The sequence below is a fragment of the Astatotilapia calliptera genome, chromosome 10 (assembly GCF_900246225.1).
Source record: "Astatotilapia calliptera chromosome 10, fAstCal1.2, whole genome shotgun sequence".
Lineage (NCBI taxonomy): Eukaryota > Metazoa > Chordata > Actinopteri > Cichliformes > Cichlidae > Astatotilapia > Astatotilapia calliptera.
In genome coordinates, this window is record NC_039311.1 from 17,567,562 (window position 1) to 17,586,840 (window position 19,279).

Below are 19,279 nucleotides of genomic sequence, written 5' to 3' on the forward strand. Positions count from 1 at the left end.
TCTGAAACAAAGCTGCAGCCACCAAATGCAAATTATTTGTGGCTGGTAGTAAATTTACCCGCTACCAACCAGCATTTCCTGAGATTCTCTTGCGAATATGGTATATCATTAAATTGTTTATTGTTAAAAACAACAAGTGTGCAGTATGGTACTCAACCAATAACTGGGTACTTGAATGACCTGAAACCAGCCCATTTGACATTTAATACTAAAGTTTTAAGTAACTAAAGTTGAAAAATCTGAACATAAATATTTTATTTATCAAACAGGAAGCTAGTTGGAGGTTATGGTTATGTCCTGCCCCTTCCTTTTCATAATAACTGACATTTTGACAAGTACAAGAATCATATAAAGAATTTATTATTTAGACTAAAAGACAGTTATAACTAAGTAATACATCAACACAAACAGAAACAAAATTTAATTGGCTTCAAATGGCCAGTTCCTTAGTTCAAAGTGCCAAAAATGCAAAAAAGCAACAACCCCCCCAAATTTCATCTGTTATTTAACATGACACACCTACAAACCTTCATTAACAGAAACATAAATAGACATTGAGGAGTTCTCCCTTCTTTAATCTGAACTAAAAAAAAAGACAAGGTATAGCTGTTAAACAACTCCAGATAATGGTAAACATCACAGCTTAAATGAAAAGTTCAAGTGCGCTGAGTGCTTCGGTTTCCATGTCGGTCGGGGTATGACTCGCAGCCTGAGAGAGGAACTCGTCAAGGAAGTTTTCGTCGTGTTGCCCGTTCGTTCCGCCATTCATCTCTGATGGTCTCCCAGCAGCTTCGACCACACGCTCTGCTCCGTCAGGCCCATTGGCGAACATCTCGAAGAAGCCCGTGCTGTCTGGCGAAAGGTTGCTGGCTGTTGTTGCCGGCGAAAGCAAGTCCGACAGGAAGTCGTCACTGGTGGCTCCATCGTAGGTGCTTGAGGTGACGGTGCTGGGAGAGTCCAAGTCAGTGCTGTCCGGTCGAAGCTGTAGTCCCTCATGTTTATCCAACATCTTATTGATTCTAGCAAGCTGCTTCTTCCTTGATTTGAGTTGCTTAAGCAGTTTGTATCTGAGGGCTTCTGTGCTGCCGAGGCCTACAGGAACCTCTGAGGAATGGCTGCCATGTCTCTTTAGAGAGGCTTTAAGGAGTGCCTTTGCTCCAGGTGTAATCAGGGACGTACTAGACATCACTGTAGGGGTGGTTAGGTGGTTAGAAGTGACTGGTTGTGACTGCACAGTAGGTGATAGGAGGGGTCTCTGGTTGTTTAAGCTCTTAGCACGAAATGCCCCGTACATGTCTGCAGCTTTCACTGGCAGATCTTCGCTGTCCTCTGTCCGGAGTTGTGGTTTTGGGTAGAGCGCCATTGGAAGATGCGGTCTCTTCACAGGGTTGGGGGTAGAGTGAAAAGGAGGAGGAGGGGGGGGCTTTAATTGTGTGTCTGATGCAGGGGCAAACTTAGCAGTGGACTTCTGAACTTGGTTTAGTGGATGTTTGCTAAGCAGGAAGGACCAGCGAGAATTCTGATCTAGTAGTGATGCTGATGTGGGATCGCTCTCATTGGCAGAGAGGGGTGGGTTATCAGTAGAAGACATGAGGGAACCCTGTTGTGTAATTTCAGTAGATGGACTCTTATCCTCAGTATCAGGGACCACAGGCTGTTCACAGTTTACTCCACAGGGCTCTGAAGATGTCGATGATGAAGTATGCAAAGCTACTTTTGATGAAGCTACCTTTTTACCTTTTGCTCTGCTGACGGTTTTCCCCCTGCTGATTCCTTTCCCTCGTCCTCTCCTGGCACCGGGCACAAATGTCGGATCGCTGGACGAGCCGTCCCCTGAGTCGGGATCACTTGAGGTGGAGGGAAGGTCAACACTGGGACAGTGATGCAGTTTATTACCTTCGGCAGCAGAAGAGCTGTCAAGAATTTCATTCTTACCAGCGGTGCTCAGATCTAGAGTTTTGTGGTTGTTGTTTAAAGACTGCATTTCTACATCGGGTTTTACTTCAACCAGTGTGAGCGTAATGATTTCACTGTGGGTTAGGCCCTCAAAGGTGTCGAGCAAAGTGGTGGCACCTATGGAAGTATCAAAGCCTGCCGTGACTGTTGTGTCCATGCTACTGCTGGTGTCTTCAGTGAGAGCGCAGATGATGTCGGTGTCGTTATGAGGAATAAGAAGAGACTGATCTGGACTGTGAACCAACACCCCATCCGCTACCGAACCTTCATTTAAACTGTTGTTTCTCTCATTGTCAGAGAGTGCAGATGTGGAGGAGGAAGAACAGATGTGAAGCTCTTTGTCGTCTTCCACCTCCCAGAAGACGATATGCATCTCATTAGCAGGGACCTGAAGCTTTTGGTGGGTCTTACAGTCAGGGTATTTTAAATCATCATATTCCAGCCACGAGCCTGCAAATTTAAAAAAAAGCACAACAAATGGTTACAGCAAAATGCTGCAGGTTCAACTTGGTCGTCTATGTCAAGGGTTTGTTTTATTTGACCAATGAATAAGAAAAACTGAAATAACATAAAACAAAATAAATAATGCAGAATTACGGTCTCTTCCAAGAGCAACTCTGCGCAACACAGTCTGCCATATGTCTAATCTATTCAAAGCATACTGCAGACTAGTTAATTATCTAACTTGTGAAAGAAATGGCTACACATCACAATAACGTTACATTTGCAAAATCGGTAAGCTAGATACAAAATAAAATCTAATTATTCAATAAATCTAATTATTAAATGACAGTGAAATAGACAGCAAATAGGGTTCTTCTCTTGCATGAACTGTCCAGCAGAATGTGCTGTTGGCAAACTACGGCAGAGTCAAATCAGACTCAACCATTAAGTGTTTCAACCACAAAGAAAAGCACTTAAATATAACTTCCAGTTTAATAAAAACCAAAAAACCTAATTTGACCTCATTTATTTGTGTAAAAATACTGCACTAACAACTTCAAAATATCTACTTAATCAAATTCAACTTGTATAAGGAAAAATGCATTACAAAGATGACATATGACAAATGTTTAAAGTGAGAATTGCTTTAGTTTTGAAATGCTTATTTATGATTTTATAAAAAAAATAAAGTATGCATCAAAGAGCTGGGACAGGGGCAACAAAAGGCTGAAAAAGTTGCGTAACAATAAAGAAACCATTTATCCCACAGAAACTGTTTCAGACACAAAGAGAGATGATGTTGAGCACTCTTAGAAGAAGACTACAAGTCTGTACACAGCATCTACTGAACATCTAAAATCAAGCGAGAATGGAAAAACAACTTTATTTTTGATCTACAGCAACGTGCTGTCGTTAAAAGGAGAGCTGATGCAACAAGTGGTAAACATGCCCCGTCCTACCGCTTTTGAAATGCTTCTGATTCATTTGAAATTGGCATATTTTTAAATAAATAAATATTTCTCAGTTTCAACATTCGATTCTCTCTCATTTGCACAACATTAAATAATTCTGTCGTCTGTTCACATTTCACACACAAATACGTACCATCAGCGCTGCAAGTCCAGGTGACAAAGTGCTTCAGGTGACTCTTGTACTGTATGACAGTGGTGACGGAGTAGTTTCTGCCCTTGAAGTTGAAGGTGTACGTACTGACATCGTTGTTAGGGAGCCCCTCCACAAAGTGCAGTGCAAACACTGGAGGCAGACTATAAAACACAAAGCAAGGCAAAAAAAGCAAAAAGTGGTGATAGGTATAAAAAAGTGAAAATCCAGACAGACTTTAACAATGCATTTGTTTTGTGTTTTTAAAAGAATCTTATTTATTTTAACCACTCCGTGCATTAGTTTTGCAAAGAAAAACATACCCTGCAATAACTCAAGTCTGAGCTGCACTCTCTTTATTACTCTCACAGTATATTCATAAGGACACCACTGCTACAGATGACCCACTTCAATTTTTTTTGTCAAATTGTATTTCCATTTATATTTAAGCAGAAAAAAAAATCTGCATAACATATACACTCACTGGACAATTAACTGCTCGTTAAAGGAAATATCCAATCAGCCAATCACATGGCAAAAAGTCACTGCATTTAAGACCATGATATCAGGTGGTGCAGATGCTGGTACGAACTGAGCATCTGTTGAAGTTCAAAGTAAGCATCAGAATGAGGAAGAAAGCAGACTTAAGTGACATTCAACTGGCATGACTGTCAGCGTCAGACAGGTTGGTCTGTTTTTCAAAACCTGCTCATTTACTCTCTATGTTTCAGAGAGAATGGTCTGAAAGAGAGAAAATATCCAGCGAGCAGCAGTTTTCTGGGTTAAAATGTCTTTTTGACGGCAGGGGTCACAGAGGAATAGCCAGACTGCTTTAAGCTTATAGGAGGGCAACTGTAGCTCAAATAACTACTTGTTAGAAACAAGGTATGAAGAAAAACAACTCTGAATGAAGAGCAGTTTGAACCTTGATGCCTAAGACTTCACTGGCTCATGCTCCTGTCAGCCAAGCAAAACAAACGGGTCCTACAATTCACACGAGCTTAACAAAATTGAGTAACAGATGATTGGATAGACTGATGAGTTTTAATATCTTCAGTAAAATTCAGACTGAAGGGTCAGAATTTGGTGTAAAAAACATGGCAGCACAGATCTACAATCTGTGGTGTGTCAACAGTTCAGACTGATGATGGGGTAATGGTGTGGGGAATTTATGCTAGCGAGGTAGTTAATAAGGTGTCCAGTGAGTTTATTGGTAAAAGCGATGATTAGATTTATTGATCTTTTACTTCTATTAATGTGTTCATTAAGTAGTTATTAACCCCTTCCATAACTGAATACAGTAATTTCCACCAACCTCTGTGGTTTGAAGACAGTGGACTAAAACAATTCAACAAGATGCTAATTTATGTTCATAAACCCAAAGTCCAAAAATAAAACCCAACAAAAACCCCCCAAAAACAAACAAACAAAACAAAACAAAACAAAACAAAAAACCAACCCACAACACTTTGATTCTTTTGATTCCTACCTTTCCCACACCATAGTTCTCATCTCATTCTTCTTACAACACACATTGCAGGGGCCTAAGTGTGCTGCTTTTAGTGGGTGCCAATCAGGTACAATATTTGTTAAAGTAGGAAGAGTCTTCATATCCCTGAAAAATTACAGCATAAAATGTATTTAGGATTCAGACACAAAACAATTACAGTGATGATGAGAAGTGCAACTAACTAGTTAAAAAAACAAAACAAAAAAAACATGCCACTACCACGTTTTTTGTAATGTATTGCTGGCATCACATTTATTTGACATGCTGATTTTCATCAGCTAAGCTTTCAACTCTTATGTATCTGATAACATTTCTGGCAGAAATGCAGCTGAGGAATTTGTACAAATTTGCCTTCAATTACTTAATATTTCATATTTTCCCTTTGCCCTCTTGAGAGATGCCCAAAGCAGAGTTGGGCCTCTTCCAATTCGTATAATAAACAATGCATCTGCTCCCAGCAGTATAGTTATTCTGTGCTGTAGTTACACAAAGATCAAGTTTTATGGAATAAAGTGTAATGCAGTATTTTGTACACCTCAGCTGGTTAAAAATAAATGAACCTACCTTTTTCTCACAGGTGTTTTACATTTGCTGCACTTCATCTCCCAGTAAAAGGTTGCCTGGAAGAGACACTCTACCCAAGAATCCATCACAAGCAGCAGCGGCATAGCAAATACCGGAGTTTCCCTCTGACCTGAAAAGTAAAAACATGTCAGAGTTCGAACACTGTTACACGCTCAGATGCACGCTCCTATTCCAGGTGATTTTTAAAAACATAATCTTTGGATGGGGATTAAGATAAACTTTAGATATCACAACAGGATAGCCATCGCCTGCTTGGCTTTCATCTTCATTATTCCCATCCATCCCTTTGCACTTACATCATGCATTTTCCAGATTTTATACATTGTAATAATTTGGCTCCAACAAGCTGAGCAAAATCCAAGGTTTGCCTGCCCGGACCTGTGTCTTTCTGATACCATCAGGTGATAATGACTGTTTTGAAGGGTTTAAGATTAAGTCTACACAAAAGAGTGACTGGTACTCAATACAGCATTGTGGTATGTGGTATTTTCTTGTGAAACGCCAAATATATAAAAGGATTTTACACATAACAAAGTAAAAATAAAAACAATTTTAAGGCAAGTATTTTATTTTTTGAAGTTCTCAGATGGGGCGTTTCACATAGTGTGTAAACTACTGTACGTGTTTACATTTTACAGAAAGAACTTGCCAGAACAGGACCAACTGCTTCTTAAAATACTTCTTTTGTCACTGATCTGCTGGAAAAAACTGTAGCACTAGGCTATGTTGAAAATTAATATTCAAGAACAGAGGGTTTGAGGGGCCCCACGAGCCTTATGCGGTCGAGTTTGCATTCGCTCAGACATCTCTTTCTTGCTCACAGTAGCGTGGCGAGATTTGCATATCGTTTCTGACCTAACACTGGTTTACTATAACTGCTGGTGGATTCAGAAATGCAGTCCAGAAAAGAGACTTTTTTATTAATACTTTAAAATAAACAAGTTAAGATTATATCAGTTGTCAACGCTAGGAATCTTGTTTTTTGTGGTCCAACTAAACTTTCTGAATTAGGGGAGTATGTGGGAAGAAATTACTCAGCAAATGTACAGGAAAAGCTATGGCAAATATGGCTAGCAAAAGAAACCCAAAAAGCCAAGGAAAAAGTGTTTATCAACTGCTCCCCCTCCCTTTTTTCTAAAAATCTCTAAAGATCTTTTTCCCCCAAAGATCTTTAGAGATTTTTCCCCGTTTTTTTTCTTTAAACATATATATTTGGGCAATTCTATCATCTCCTAATGCAAACGTTTAGTCTTTGTCAGCTAAAATGCGCTGCAACAAGCTAAATCCTGAACAAACAAGAACCAGACATGCAGAACTGGGCAGCAAGACCTGTCTGGTATATGACCTATTATAACTTGAATGGCTGAAGACTAAAGGCTGAGTCACACTGAGGACTTTACTTGTTGCAGCAAAGAGACTGAAAAATGCTTTAATGATCAGCATTTTCTTAAATAATAATGTAAAGGCAACATTTCCTGGACACGTTGGTAGTTGGAGCCCTTCTCCATTACCTAATGCATGCTTTGAGCTCAATGTATATATTTAAAACTACACTTAAATAAAACACCCCAGGTCATAAAATACATGTATTTATAAACAAACATGCAGCTTTTCTTCTGCCACACTTCATGTTCAGTGTCATGTCTGTTAGCAAGATCATGAAACCTTGTGGAGAGGAGGAGAAAAAAAAAAAAACAACCCCAACCATGGCAGCTGATGTTTATATGCTATAAATGGGTAATTTTAGCCCGTTGCTAGGCAAAATAACAACATCATTTTATCTGATATAGATAAAAACCTTCAGGGACCCAAGATCCAGCTGTGCTTCAAGTTTGGCTGGAAACTTGAAGCAAATTATTAAGGAAATAATTTGGCGCTGAGAACTCACATTTAATGCAATAATTCTAAACTAATAACTATTACAACAACAATAAAAGCATATTGCAAAATCTGACAATAAATAAACACATTCCAATAATACTGTATTGTGGGTGAAGTACTGTAATAATAACATATGGTAGGATATCCAGTGATTCCCACCTCTAGTAAAAAGACCTTTCAGATGCTACAAGTTGTTTTGAACGGCCGATGTAAGGGTATTGCTTCAGAGTATCTAAACAAGACACTAATGAGCTGTAACTTAGGTCTGAGGCGAGCGACAGGACATGTAATTCTGATTTAAGAGGCAATGTTGGGGAGTAACGGAATACATGTACCGCCGTTACGTATTTAAAATACAAAATATGAGTAACTGTATTCCGTTACAGTTACCATTTAAAAAGGTGGTATTCAGAATACAGTTACTTTGTTGAAATAAATGGATTACACTGCGGTACTTTCCTGTTTCATATTGTCGCGGGTCAGGACTGTTTGGGTTTTGTTTGACAGCTATGTTCTGTTGTTCCAGGGGGCAGCGTTACGGTTGCCATGGTTACAGGGCGACGCTCTCTCTCTCTCTCTGCGACTGTGTGTTTCCTGGGTGAGAGAGCGCCTTTTCGTTGTTGTTGTTGTGCTAAGCTAACAGGCAGAATGCTACAAGCATAGCTCTAAAGAATGTAGCATCATGGGCAGTGTAGTCTGTGCTGCAGGGAGAATGGACTGCCATACACGTTATGGGTCTGTGAGCGCGAGGAGGGAGAAAAAGGGGAGTGGAAAGGTGCGAGTTGTCATCGAGGAAAAACGGGAGCTGGAAGCATGTAAATATAATAATAACCACTGCAGCCAAGAAGAGTGCCTGATGAGCCCAGTTGTAAGTAAGCTATTAAGACTCGACTGTACACTGTGTTCGTGTTTTCCTCCGAAAACAACAAGTTCCGTTGGAGCAGACTTTCAACGCCTCTCTCTGTCTCTCGCAATAAAAGTTGACCCACACAACAAAGTAAAGCTATTTTTCGGCTACGAGCCGACAGGGACCCCGCCGTACTAGTCAGAGGTCCCTTTACTACAGTTCGGAGTCGCGGACCTTTCAGTAACAGTAATAAATCACACAGCAGTAGTACATTCACGTTGTTGTAAAAAGCATGATAATATATTAAGTAGGGCTGGGCGATATGAGTTTTTTCATATCACGATATGTTTTTTTCATTTCAGGCGATAACGATATCTATCACGATATCAGCCAAATAACTATATTTGTAAGATTTAAATGTGCCGTTGCTCACAAGTAAAATGTGAAATAATCAGCAGCTTGTTTTTATTTAAATATTTATTTCCCATAATAAGTTCAACAGGGTAGATGTACTTAAGGAACATGAGACTTTTTCAGATAAATAAAGGCAAATATTGCAAACTACACAAAAGGCAGCCGCTAAAGCGTTTAAGTTTCAAAATAGAACAAATGAAACAGACTAAATTGTCAATTCCACTTAGAAACAAAATATTAATTCTAAAAATAAATCTTAGTTTGTTTTACAGAAGAACAGACAAAACTGACTAACTTTTGTCAATATCAAATAAACTGAGAACTAAAAGGAAATTCTCAATCTCTCCTTGTTGTATAGCTGAGCTTTTCAAACAGTTTTAACAGTTACTTTAGTCTGACAAAAGCCGAATGACGAATTAGCGCTTCCAGTCAGAGACTGAGGCTACGTCCACACGTACACGGGTATTTTTGAAAACGGAGATTTTCCGTTTTCGTTTTAAAAAATAATCCCGTCCACACATAAAGGCAGAAATGAAGGAAAACGCTGCTATGAACATGCCAAAGCAGCAGGTGGCGCTAGATTCCTAACCGTGCAGAAATGTTGGCCAATCAGAAGTCTAGAAGCCTCGGTGGGAAAAAGTAAACAAAGCTGGGGCATAGAAGCAGAACCGAGTCGTATGTGTGGACGGACAGTAACTGTGTGTATATGTAAGCATTTAAACACTGCAGAGAGTAGAATTAACAGTAACAGTATTGTAGAAATTCATTTCACCGAAACAATAACGTGGCGCACAGTGTGACGCATGCACCAGTTCATTGTATTTCCAGACTTGCTTTCGGCACAATTTACAGTGCACGCTACTCTGTTTTTTGTCAGACTTGAAATAGCCGAAATACCTTCACCCTACGGAACTTCTATGGCTCTTCCGTTTGACAATCTCTCCGGCATTGGAACCATCATCTGTTTTCTCTTCGGTCACGCTCGGTTGATTTTTCTAGTCGGCACACTCATTTCCCCCATTATGCGCTGGCTCCATTACCCGCTGGCTGCTTCCCAAACAAACACACGTGCGGCTTGGCACTTGTGCTGTACGTAACAAGTCACGCGACGTGACGCTGCGGCTGTGATTGGTTCGGCTCTGCGCTACTTAGTTTGGATTGGCTGACCTTTTTTATTTATTTTTTTTATTTTTATTTTTTTTAAGAGGACAAGAGCGGCGAAGTCTATCGCGATAGCTTAATTTCTCTATCGAGTAAAAGTTATATCGCGATACATATCGTTATCGTTCTATCGCCCAGCTCTAATATTAAGTAATCCAAAGTATTCAGAATACGTTACTGTCATTGAGTAACGTAACGGAATACGTTACAGAATACATTTTGGGGCATGTATTCTGTATTGGAATACATTTTAAAAGTAACCTTCCCAACACTGTTAAGAGGTTTACTTTATATTATTAAAATAGTGTCACACGGTATAAAAACTACACCCACCGATACCTAATGAAGCTCCCTGTCTGACTCCAATGTACGCTGTCACTCATTATTATAAAGACAGCAACATTAACAATCAAATGCACATGCACTTATCTTTATACATTACGCTTTTCTTATGCAAAAATTAGAAACTAACTTTGCAGTCTGTGCAAAATTTAAACTAAATCTTCTTAAGACTGTGGCTCTTACAGGCCCTCTTCCCAAATGGTGATATGAACCTTCTAAGTTTACCCAAAATACACTCTTATCTGTTCTCAAAAACAAACACACACACACACACACACACACACAGGATACCACTGACTGTTTCGTTTACTCTACATAACAGACATTAAATTGGGCCAGTGAAGCAATGATACGTTTACCTTGATATTTGTGCTCAAAATTGATCACAAATTGTGCTGAACAAAATATTTTGGCTGTAGATTGTGACGCTTGGACTGGGCGTAAAATAGATTACGTTTTAGGCAAGGCAAGTTTATTTGTATAGCACAATTCAACAACAAGATGATTCAAAGTGCTTTACAGAGACATTATTTTAATTATAGATTGCGTTTCAATGCGTTTATCAGCCCAGGAACAATGTAAATTATAAATGCTAAATATCAAGCAACACCTGTGCATTTAAAAATTCTGCAAATAGCAGTTTTCATATTATGAAGGCAAAGTTTTGCATGCATTCACTGAAAACAATGCAGATTTTTATGGAATGACCTTCTCACCAGGCTGCTCAATTATGACAAAAACTATTACAATGACTATTTTGGTCAATATTAAGAACACAAGTCTGACATCAGAGACAAGACACATTTATTTATTTATTTATTTATTAACCTTTATTTAACCAGGAAGATCCCATTGAGATTAAAAACCTCTTTTTCAAGGGAGACCTGGCCATTTACTGAACTTTTTCTTGGTTGAACTGAACAAAATATAACACACAGTGGCAGAGGGTGGTCTTATTAAGGAAAGAGAAAAATCTGTCATCTCTTCCACTTATCCAATTCAGGGGCAGGAAGCACATCCCAGCTGCCATAAGGTGTGAGACAGGGTACATACTGGACAGGTTGCCAGTCTGTCGAAGGATTAACAGACATTCATACTCACTTTCACACCTATGGTAGGGCTGCTCAATTAATCGAATTTTAATCACGATTACGATCTGGGCTTTCAACGATCATTAAAAATGACTGAGCCGATTATTAGCCCCTCCTTCATTTATCCGCGACACCTTAAAGGCCGGTCCGTGAAAATATTGACGGGCATAAACCGGTCCGTGGCGCAAAAAGGGTTGGAGACCGCTGATTAAGAGGACCCGAGGGAAGCTCGGAAAGCTAAGCAGAAGTTATTTGGAGAGGAGAGTGACTGCTGTTGGTTGAAAAGAGAGGTTAAAAAAAACTTCAGTGGTGTTGCACACTATTTTATATTATTTTTTAAAGTCATTGTTAACCCTTTAAAGCCGGTCAGAGCAGCACGCTCCGTTTTGTGTAACTATTTTTAAATCCCTGTAGAACCGGAACCGTGTAAGCTAGCGCAATAATTTGTTTTGCATATGAAACCGGAGGAGTTGTACTTACATCTGATGCCATCAGCTTGTCCTCGGTCACGGTTTCCTTCCACATAAAGCTTTGCAAAAATTGCATAAAAAGCGCTTGCAGGAACAAAAACATAATATTCCAGAAACACGCTTTGCCGATCTGATCAGCTGTTCGTTACACTTCCCACAGTTAAACAGATGTCAGCGCGAACTGTCACATGTCCGCCATTTCCTGCCCGAAACCGGAAGTGACGTCATTTTCGCGGAAATTGTAGTTTTTTTTACTTGTAGGCCTTAAAAACCTATACTGGTCATGTTTGACTTTTCTGAATAGTTGCTGGGATGCTTAGAACTCAAATTGCACTGCTGGAAATAGTTTATTTTGATGCACATGCTGTTTTCTTTGCAAATTTGCATCATAGGATTGTTTTTTCGTTTTTCCTGCAGTATATAAAAATTGGTGTATCTCCAAAATAAAACTATGAAGACACTCAAAATAAATTTCCTGTTGTTGTAAACTATTTTTTGCAACTTTTTTGTATTTAAAGTTTTGAAGGATAAGCCTCTTAAATTTCTCCAAGTAGAAATATGTAAAAAAAAAACAAAAATGATTTTGAATTTTTTTTGTAGTTTATTGCACTTTTTTGCAATTAATGTAGTTACTATGGACTTAATGCATACATATTATTAAAATATGGGCTATAACAGTTGCATAGCAAATTGAAATGCTCCCACAAATGGCACTACAACATGTAAAAATTTAATATAAGCTCTGGCGGACTTGGTTCTATAGTAGGTCTTAAAGGGTTAAATAAATATCGTCAAATAATCGAGATCTCAATTTCAGTGAAAATAATCGTGATTATCATTTTTGCCATAATCGAGCAGCCCTAACCTATGGTGTAATTTAGAATCGCCAATTAACCTAATCCAACTAAATGCATATCATTGGACTGTGGGAGAAAGCCGGAGAGAAGCCACACGGAAACAGGGAGAACTCTGCACAGAAATGCTTGGCCAGTTGGTAGATTCAGTCCCAGGACCTTCTTGTTGTAAGGCAACAGCACTAACCAGGAAAATCTGGCATTGTTAATGAATGTTGGATTTCATAACACCAGACAAAAAGAAGCAGTGAAAGTGAAACAAATACAATAATTGCTTTATCTCTATTATCTTGTTTACATAATCTCTGAATGTCAAACTCATAAATGAAAATAAAATCTGGTTACCGTATTTCCCGGACTACGAAGCGCACCTGAATATTAGCCGCACAAGCTAAAATCAGGGGAAAATCCTGTTTTGTACATACATTAGCCGCACCTGACCAAAAGCCGCAGGTGTTTCAATGTTGACTTATCATATGTAAGAGAATGTGCACAAAGCGAATTGTCAGGAAAGAGATGGCTGTTTGGAGACACACCCCTTTTATTAATATTTTGAAAAAAAAGTTATGGGTACATATTTGCACATGTAGTACATAACAGTAACCTACAGCACACCAGAAAAATAGATTCGGACTACCTTTTAGGCTCAGGTGCAGTGACACGGCTTTAACAAGAAGACAAGTCAGTCATTCACCACCATCTTCCTGCGCACTAAAACCACCAAAGTCCTCTTCTCCAATGTCGGAAACGAACAGGCTCAGGATGGCTTCGTCATCCACTCTCAGCTTCTTTCCTTCGTTGTCACTTTCAAAACCAAAGAAATCCTCATTGTCAGTGTCAGAGTCGAACACCCTCAGAAGGGCCGTGGCGGTGTCCTCCTCTTCATCATGCAGCAGTCCAGCCCTTCGAAATCCGTTGGTGATCGTGGATGTTTTCACACTTTCCCACGCTGTCAGAATCCACTGGTGGTGTTGAGCATAACTTGCTTTTCGCAAGTTTATCGCCGCTGGTCATCCACGACTCCCGCTGAACGCGTAGCGCTACTTTGAAGTTTGTTTTTCGCGCTACTTGTACGGCACTATGTTGCCTGGCGGATGGACATGTGACCAACATACCACTCTTGAACCCCGATCCTTCCGCCAGGCAACGTAGTGCCGTACAACAGCGGAACAAACAAAACAAATCGTCTTACGATATCACAAAAATCATGGACAATCCATAGAAAAGCCGCACCTGACTAAAAGCCGCAGGGTTCAAAGCTTGTGCAAAAAGTAGCGGCTTATAGCCCGACAATTACGGTAGTTGCCCCACCCTACTTCCTGTATTGTTTGGGCAAACGCAACCCCTCCAGCACTAGTTGCCTTATAATTAAGGCTTTGAGTGGTTTTAGTGTGACTGAGCTGATAATCCGGTTGTTCAGTGATGACGCAACGAATCCTACTTCCGGGCCTAAAGTAGTCTGCGTTTAATATGGCTTTTGTGTTGTTAACATGTTTAATGTTATGTATTTTCTTCTATTTGATCTCAAAAAGCTCCTAAAACAGTCAGTGATCACTGTTGACCTCCCTCGGCTTTTATTACCACTAATCATTTATTTAAGCTCAGTTTTTAAAACCTTAGGATGAAACTACAGCCCAGCCCATGCAGCAGTATATGAATGACTAACCTCGTATTGTGGATGGATTATCTCAGTTGTTCTCCTGGCTGAAGTTTGGTCCTTTTACAGCATCCTGCCATGCGATTACATTTGTTCCTGACCACCGAGAACACTCACGCTAACTTTTATCGAGTGGAAAAAAAGTTAGCTTGTTTATATTATGCTAACATAGCTGTGTCGCTAGCAGTCACGTAGCACATCATTATATACCAGCTAGCCCAACTTCAGTAACCCTACAAACGTCACTGCTGTTTAGTTTTCTGTCTTCATTTATGCTGGAAGTGATAACAGAGCTGTACGTTTTAATTTGTTTCCAAAACCCCGCAGTCAGGACATGCTATATTGTATTTAGATAGAAGCTAGCGAGCTAACTTCCTGCTAACCTTCTAACTCCGTTAAATGTCATAAATTCCGTTTTCATGGATGCCTGGATGTTAAACTCAATTGTTACACCTGGTAGAGCAGAACGCTGATCATTTTATTAAAGATGAAAGACTTTAGACAGTTTTTCGACTCTCAGTAATGCCATAGTGATCGTTTGATATATGGACCTGCAGCGGAGTTTAGGTCCAGACACGGCTAGTGACGTCAGACTGAACAACCGGATGTGTGTGGATTAAACCAGTAGCAGTAATACACAGAAACAGGACAACATTCTTTAGAGACAGAAATTCCTCATGGGGATCTCAGCACAGCTACACCTTTATTTTCAATGTTCTCATTGAACATAGACATGCTGATAAATGCTTCAACAGGAGAACACCACTCTGCTTACGCTTTTAAATAGCATTCCCTGAAAAACTTGTCTCTTAAAGACATGACTTAAGACTGCCTGAAAACACTTACCAACCTGTCATGAACCTTCATTAAGTGTAAAACTCTTGAGCTTACCGAGTTTGCAGTGCAGTTTGGGTTGCAGTAGTCTGAAGACTGACATTCTTAGACTCTGAAGGTCTGCAGTGGCCTTTTGCAGCACATGACGTGGAACCCGCACAATGCCATCTAGTCAGAAAAAATTTTCCACATGAGCAAAACAAATACAACAAATGCTGGGTTTCCACAAGTCTATTCATGGAGGGCTATGGGGCTAAAGTCACAGCCACTTTCTGTTAAGAACTTTGTTTTCCTTAGACAACAGCTATAACTACTAATGCATCTTATTAGCCTGCTGTTCACTGTAACAATCAACAGATGAAAACATCTGTGTATGTTTCTGTTCTGTGTCCTGCGTACTGTTTGTTTGTATATATGTGTCTTTTTGGCTGCTGTTACAACCAAATTTCCCCTTGTGGGACAATTAAAGGATTATTCTATTCTATTCTAAAACAGACATTAACGAATAAAAGTTAGACATTACACTCGTGCATAGATTGAAATTCACTTCAACTTACCACTGCCAGTCTGTTGGTGGACTTGAATGGCCGCACATATGTCTTCATATCCTTTTAGGAGCTGCCACAGAGATGACTGCTGAGGTTCATCTTTAGGTTTACACCTTTGCAAACTCTTACAGTTGAACAGAGCAGCAAGCAGCGAGTCCAGCCAACACAGGTTGTCACTGTTCCTCCAGAGAAGCTGATCTGGAATAGGTACAAGATCTTCTGACTCCTTTAATGTATTCTCTGTATTCTTACAGATTTCAGTCCGTGATATTTCTGTACACATTGTCAGCTCACTTTGAGGACTCTGTGAAATATCGATTTCATTTAAATGAATGTCCTGTTCAAAGCCGTTTTGGATTCCAGGAAGACTCCTCTCGTGGTTTAACTCAATCCCTGATATACCATGGGCACTGCAATGTGAACTGAGCACAGCCTCATTTTCATCAGTAGTCAAAGAAAGTTGCAGGGAGCTTTCAGCTGAGAGTATAGAGGGGGCAAGACCATCTGCATAAGCAGCACAGTCTGGATTATTTTCTTTCACAGATTCCCTATTTGTCACTTCTGCAACTCGATAATCCCTGTGGTATCCATTCAGCTTTTCCTCATCTGTCGTGGGTTCTGCATATTGGTCATTTCTGACAGCATTTCCAGCACCATCCTCTGCTGAGCTAACAGGTATGGCAGTTACACCTTGTGGCTCGAGACCGCCAAGTTCATTTGATCGAAGATGTTTGAATGAAGGTTTAATCAACTCTTCCTTTTCCTGTGTGGAGGCATTTTTTCTTTTGTTCCCAACAACTGGCTCCACGGCATCCAAGCTAGCCAAAACATCCTCCAAGGAGCGGCTGACCAGTGGGAAGAGGCACTGTGAGAGAATGGATACAAAGAGGTTACCGAAGATGACGGCAAAACAAATATATCAAACTGTGACTTGAGTGGTTGGACTTACCTGTGGGTTTGTGCAGACAGTGATCGAATCCTGGAGGCTGATTCGGTACGAGCGTAGAGCATAGCTCAGCCCCTTCGATGTACACCAAGGGCAATAGTCCAGTGAAGCAGCTCTTCCCTGCACCTGGGGAACAACATGTTGTATGTTAAAGCCCCAGACGTCTACCAAGTTTACCAAGTTCACAGGTGAACTGAAGACAACAGCTTAAAAGAAAACACAAATCTAGAAAAAGATCTAACTGATGAGATTCATTAACATTTTAGATTTTAGACTGCATATATTTTCAACTGATTACTTTTTTTTTTTAAATCAACCATTTCTTTTATCTGTCAGCAGCCTTACTTTTATATATTTACACATTATGTACACATGAATCGAAACTTGAAATACTTTACTTGATTTACCTTACAAGACCGATCAAGATTTATGTTTTAAATGCTTGTAGTGAGGAGCAGTTCAAGTGAGGCAGGACAGGGGGAGTCAAGTACTTGAAAGCAGATGCATATTTGTAATAAAATCATAAGTAGTACACAGTTTCCCATGTTACAGTATGACAGATTTGACAATTGCAAGCCTGTCAAGACAAGTAACGTACCAACTTTCGCCTTTTACAACCAAAGATTTCCGTTTTTGTTTGTTTTTTGAATTTGCTTTGGTACTGTCCAGTCACAGTCCAGTTTCAAATACAATTCAGCTTTGCGCAAGTGACAATGAGAGGAGAACAAGAGCTCTACTGACTTTTCCCAAATACCCCGCCAGTGGTGAGGCCAAAGCCTCCAAACCAGTGTCTTCACCAGTTATTGGCAAACAGCTGCTGCGGCTATTCGGGTCCATGGCTGTCCGGTGCCATCCACAATATATAACCATGTCACCACAAACTCTCTCACCTCCGAGCACACTAAGGAAGAAAAAGAAAACAGGTATGTTATGAAGTTATCAAGGTACAAGTTGCTTTGAAAGTAGTTTTGTTCCTTTTAATAAATTTGGTTGTGTTGCAAAAAAAAAAGAAAAAAAAAAGATCACTTTATATCTCATAGGCTTGAAACAGTGATGGTAATGCATAACATTAGAGGTACATTAATCTGTTTTTAATCAGGAATTTGCGCCTCATCAGTACAATACTATGCTATTTATTTTTTCTTATGCAGGGAAATAGCGCACTCATAAAAAATATAGTTCAACTATTTTACGTTATTTCAACCATATTTAAACATTTAGCTGAAACGAAATGATTTGACAAAAGAAAAACATCAACTATTGCCATCTGTATTTACCAGTAGGAAGACGGCAGTCAACAAGGATGATATTAGCAGATAACGATGTTCAGGCAAGATACTGCACCATCCCTACTAAAGGAATAAATGTACACAATAAATACATTAAAACACCCCCAAAAAAGAAAAATCTTGCAAATGCTCAAAGGTGACCTCTTTAATCTTTTCACTGGCGTAATGTTTATGCTTAATCTTTGTCAATCTACAGCCAGCCTGAAGGCAGAACAATAGACGGGTGATGATCACTGAGTGGAATTTAAATTGATTCAGAACTTATCTTTCAAACAGATAAGAAAGCTGCCCTTCTTTCCTATAAGTTCTTACAGATGGTTTGGATACATTTTTAAATATATAAGTCACATTTAATTGACCAAAACAACAGTGTATAGAGATTGATCTTCTCTGAAATTTATAAAAGAACCCTCACAAGGTTCTAACTACAATAAAGGACTCTACTTTTCTAGGATGGTCCCGGCATGACTGCAGCATGCTTGTGTTTACCCCTAAAGTCAATCTATTAGTTTCCAAATTAGTTAAATTCATTTATTATGAGCGTCTCATTCATCTTTCTAGAACATTCACAGGGTACAGTATATAAAGTATACACTTTAATTGGCAAGGCTTTAACCATATTGCCCACATGTTTTCTCCGCATTTTTCTCCAAAGGTATTTAGATCAATAATAGTACACGACACAAACCAGGAACCAATTAGTTTCCCAGCAAAACTAGCTTTGATAGCTATTTAACACTAACATAAGCAAGCAAAAAAAAAGAAACCTCACTTAAAACACACTTTTGTAATAAAATGCTTAGTTACCATTACCCTGTTAATGCTGTAAGGATATAGTGATTTTATTTGGGAAATTAAAAAAATACGTTAAAATCAGTCTGTTAACCAGTCTGCATGCCCTGACTGAACTATCAGACAGCTTGAGCCTGGAAGGTAGCATGCTAAACGCTTAGCCTAAGGCCGGGCAACCGTTTAACTCGCGGCTAAAAATTATTCTTAGTAAAAATAAATAAATAAATCATACGTACCCAAACAAATGTTAAATTATATTTCCTGTTACACTGAAGTCGGTGCACATTAAGCTATAGTTTTTAAGTCCCGCCGGTGTAATGGGTCCATGTGCAGCTTTCTATCGATTCGTGTCACAAACGTTTTCCCAACCGCGGGTTTGTGCAGCGGCCTTTGTCTTCCCCCCCTCTATCACTGATGCTTCCGCTGGCCGCCACTCGGCTGTTCAAGTGAACTGCAATAACGTGGGCTGAAGTTATATTGACACAATACTATCACCAACACTGTGCGACTAAGGATACTAATAATATTTTATTTATGTATATTATTTTTGTAGGATG

At 39.5% G+C, this 19,279-nt stretch overlaps 1 protein-coding gene across 3 annotated transcripts; it reads right to left on the reverse strand.

The window, feature by feature from the left end:
* Positions 1-338: 338 nt before the first annotated feature.
* uspl1 (ubiquitin specific peptidase like 1) lies at positions 339-19,279 on the reverse strand. 3 transcript variants are annotated; one of them, XM_026182042.1, is made up of 10 exons: positions 18,959-19,279; positions 17,919-17,990; positions 17,383-17,542; positions 16,645-16,767; positions 15,705-16,560; positions 15,205-15,315; positions 5,576-5,705; positions 4,991-5,116; positions 3,505-3,665; positions 339-2,406 (listed from the first exon to the last, which is right to left on the reverse strand). In XM_026182042.1, exons 3-10 carry the CDS (start codon positions 17,509-17,511, stop codon positions 644-646), a joined length of 3,399 nt encoding a protein of 1,132 aa, XP_026037827.1. In that variant the 5' UTR covers positions 17,512-17,542; positions 17,919-17,990; positions 18,959-19,279; the 3' UTR covers positions 339-643. The 3 variants fall into 3 exon arrangements, with proteins under 3 accessions (XP_026037827.1, XP_026037826.1, XP_026037828.1); XM_026182041.1 differs by having other exon boundaries at positions 17,919-17,993; XM_026182043.1 differs by lacking the exon at positions 17,919-17,990.

Coding starts and splice junctions, on each gene's coding strand:
- uspl1 (XM_026182043.1), bottom strand. CDS start 17,511: ATGGTTATATATTGTGGATGGCACCGGACAGCCATGGACCCGAATAGC. Junction 16,561..16,644: donor CTGTCTGCACAAACCCACAG/GTAAGTCCAACC, acceptor ATTCTCTCACAG/TGCCTCTTCCCACTGGTCAG. Junction 3,666..4,990: donor AGAACTATGGTGTGGGAAAG/GTAGGAATCAAA, acceptor TGTGTTTTATAG/TCTGCCTCCAGTGTTTGCAC.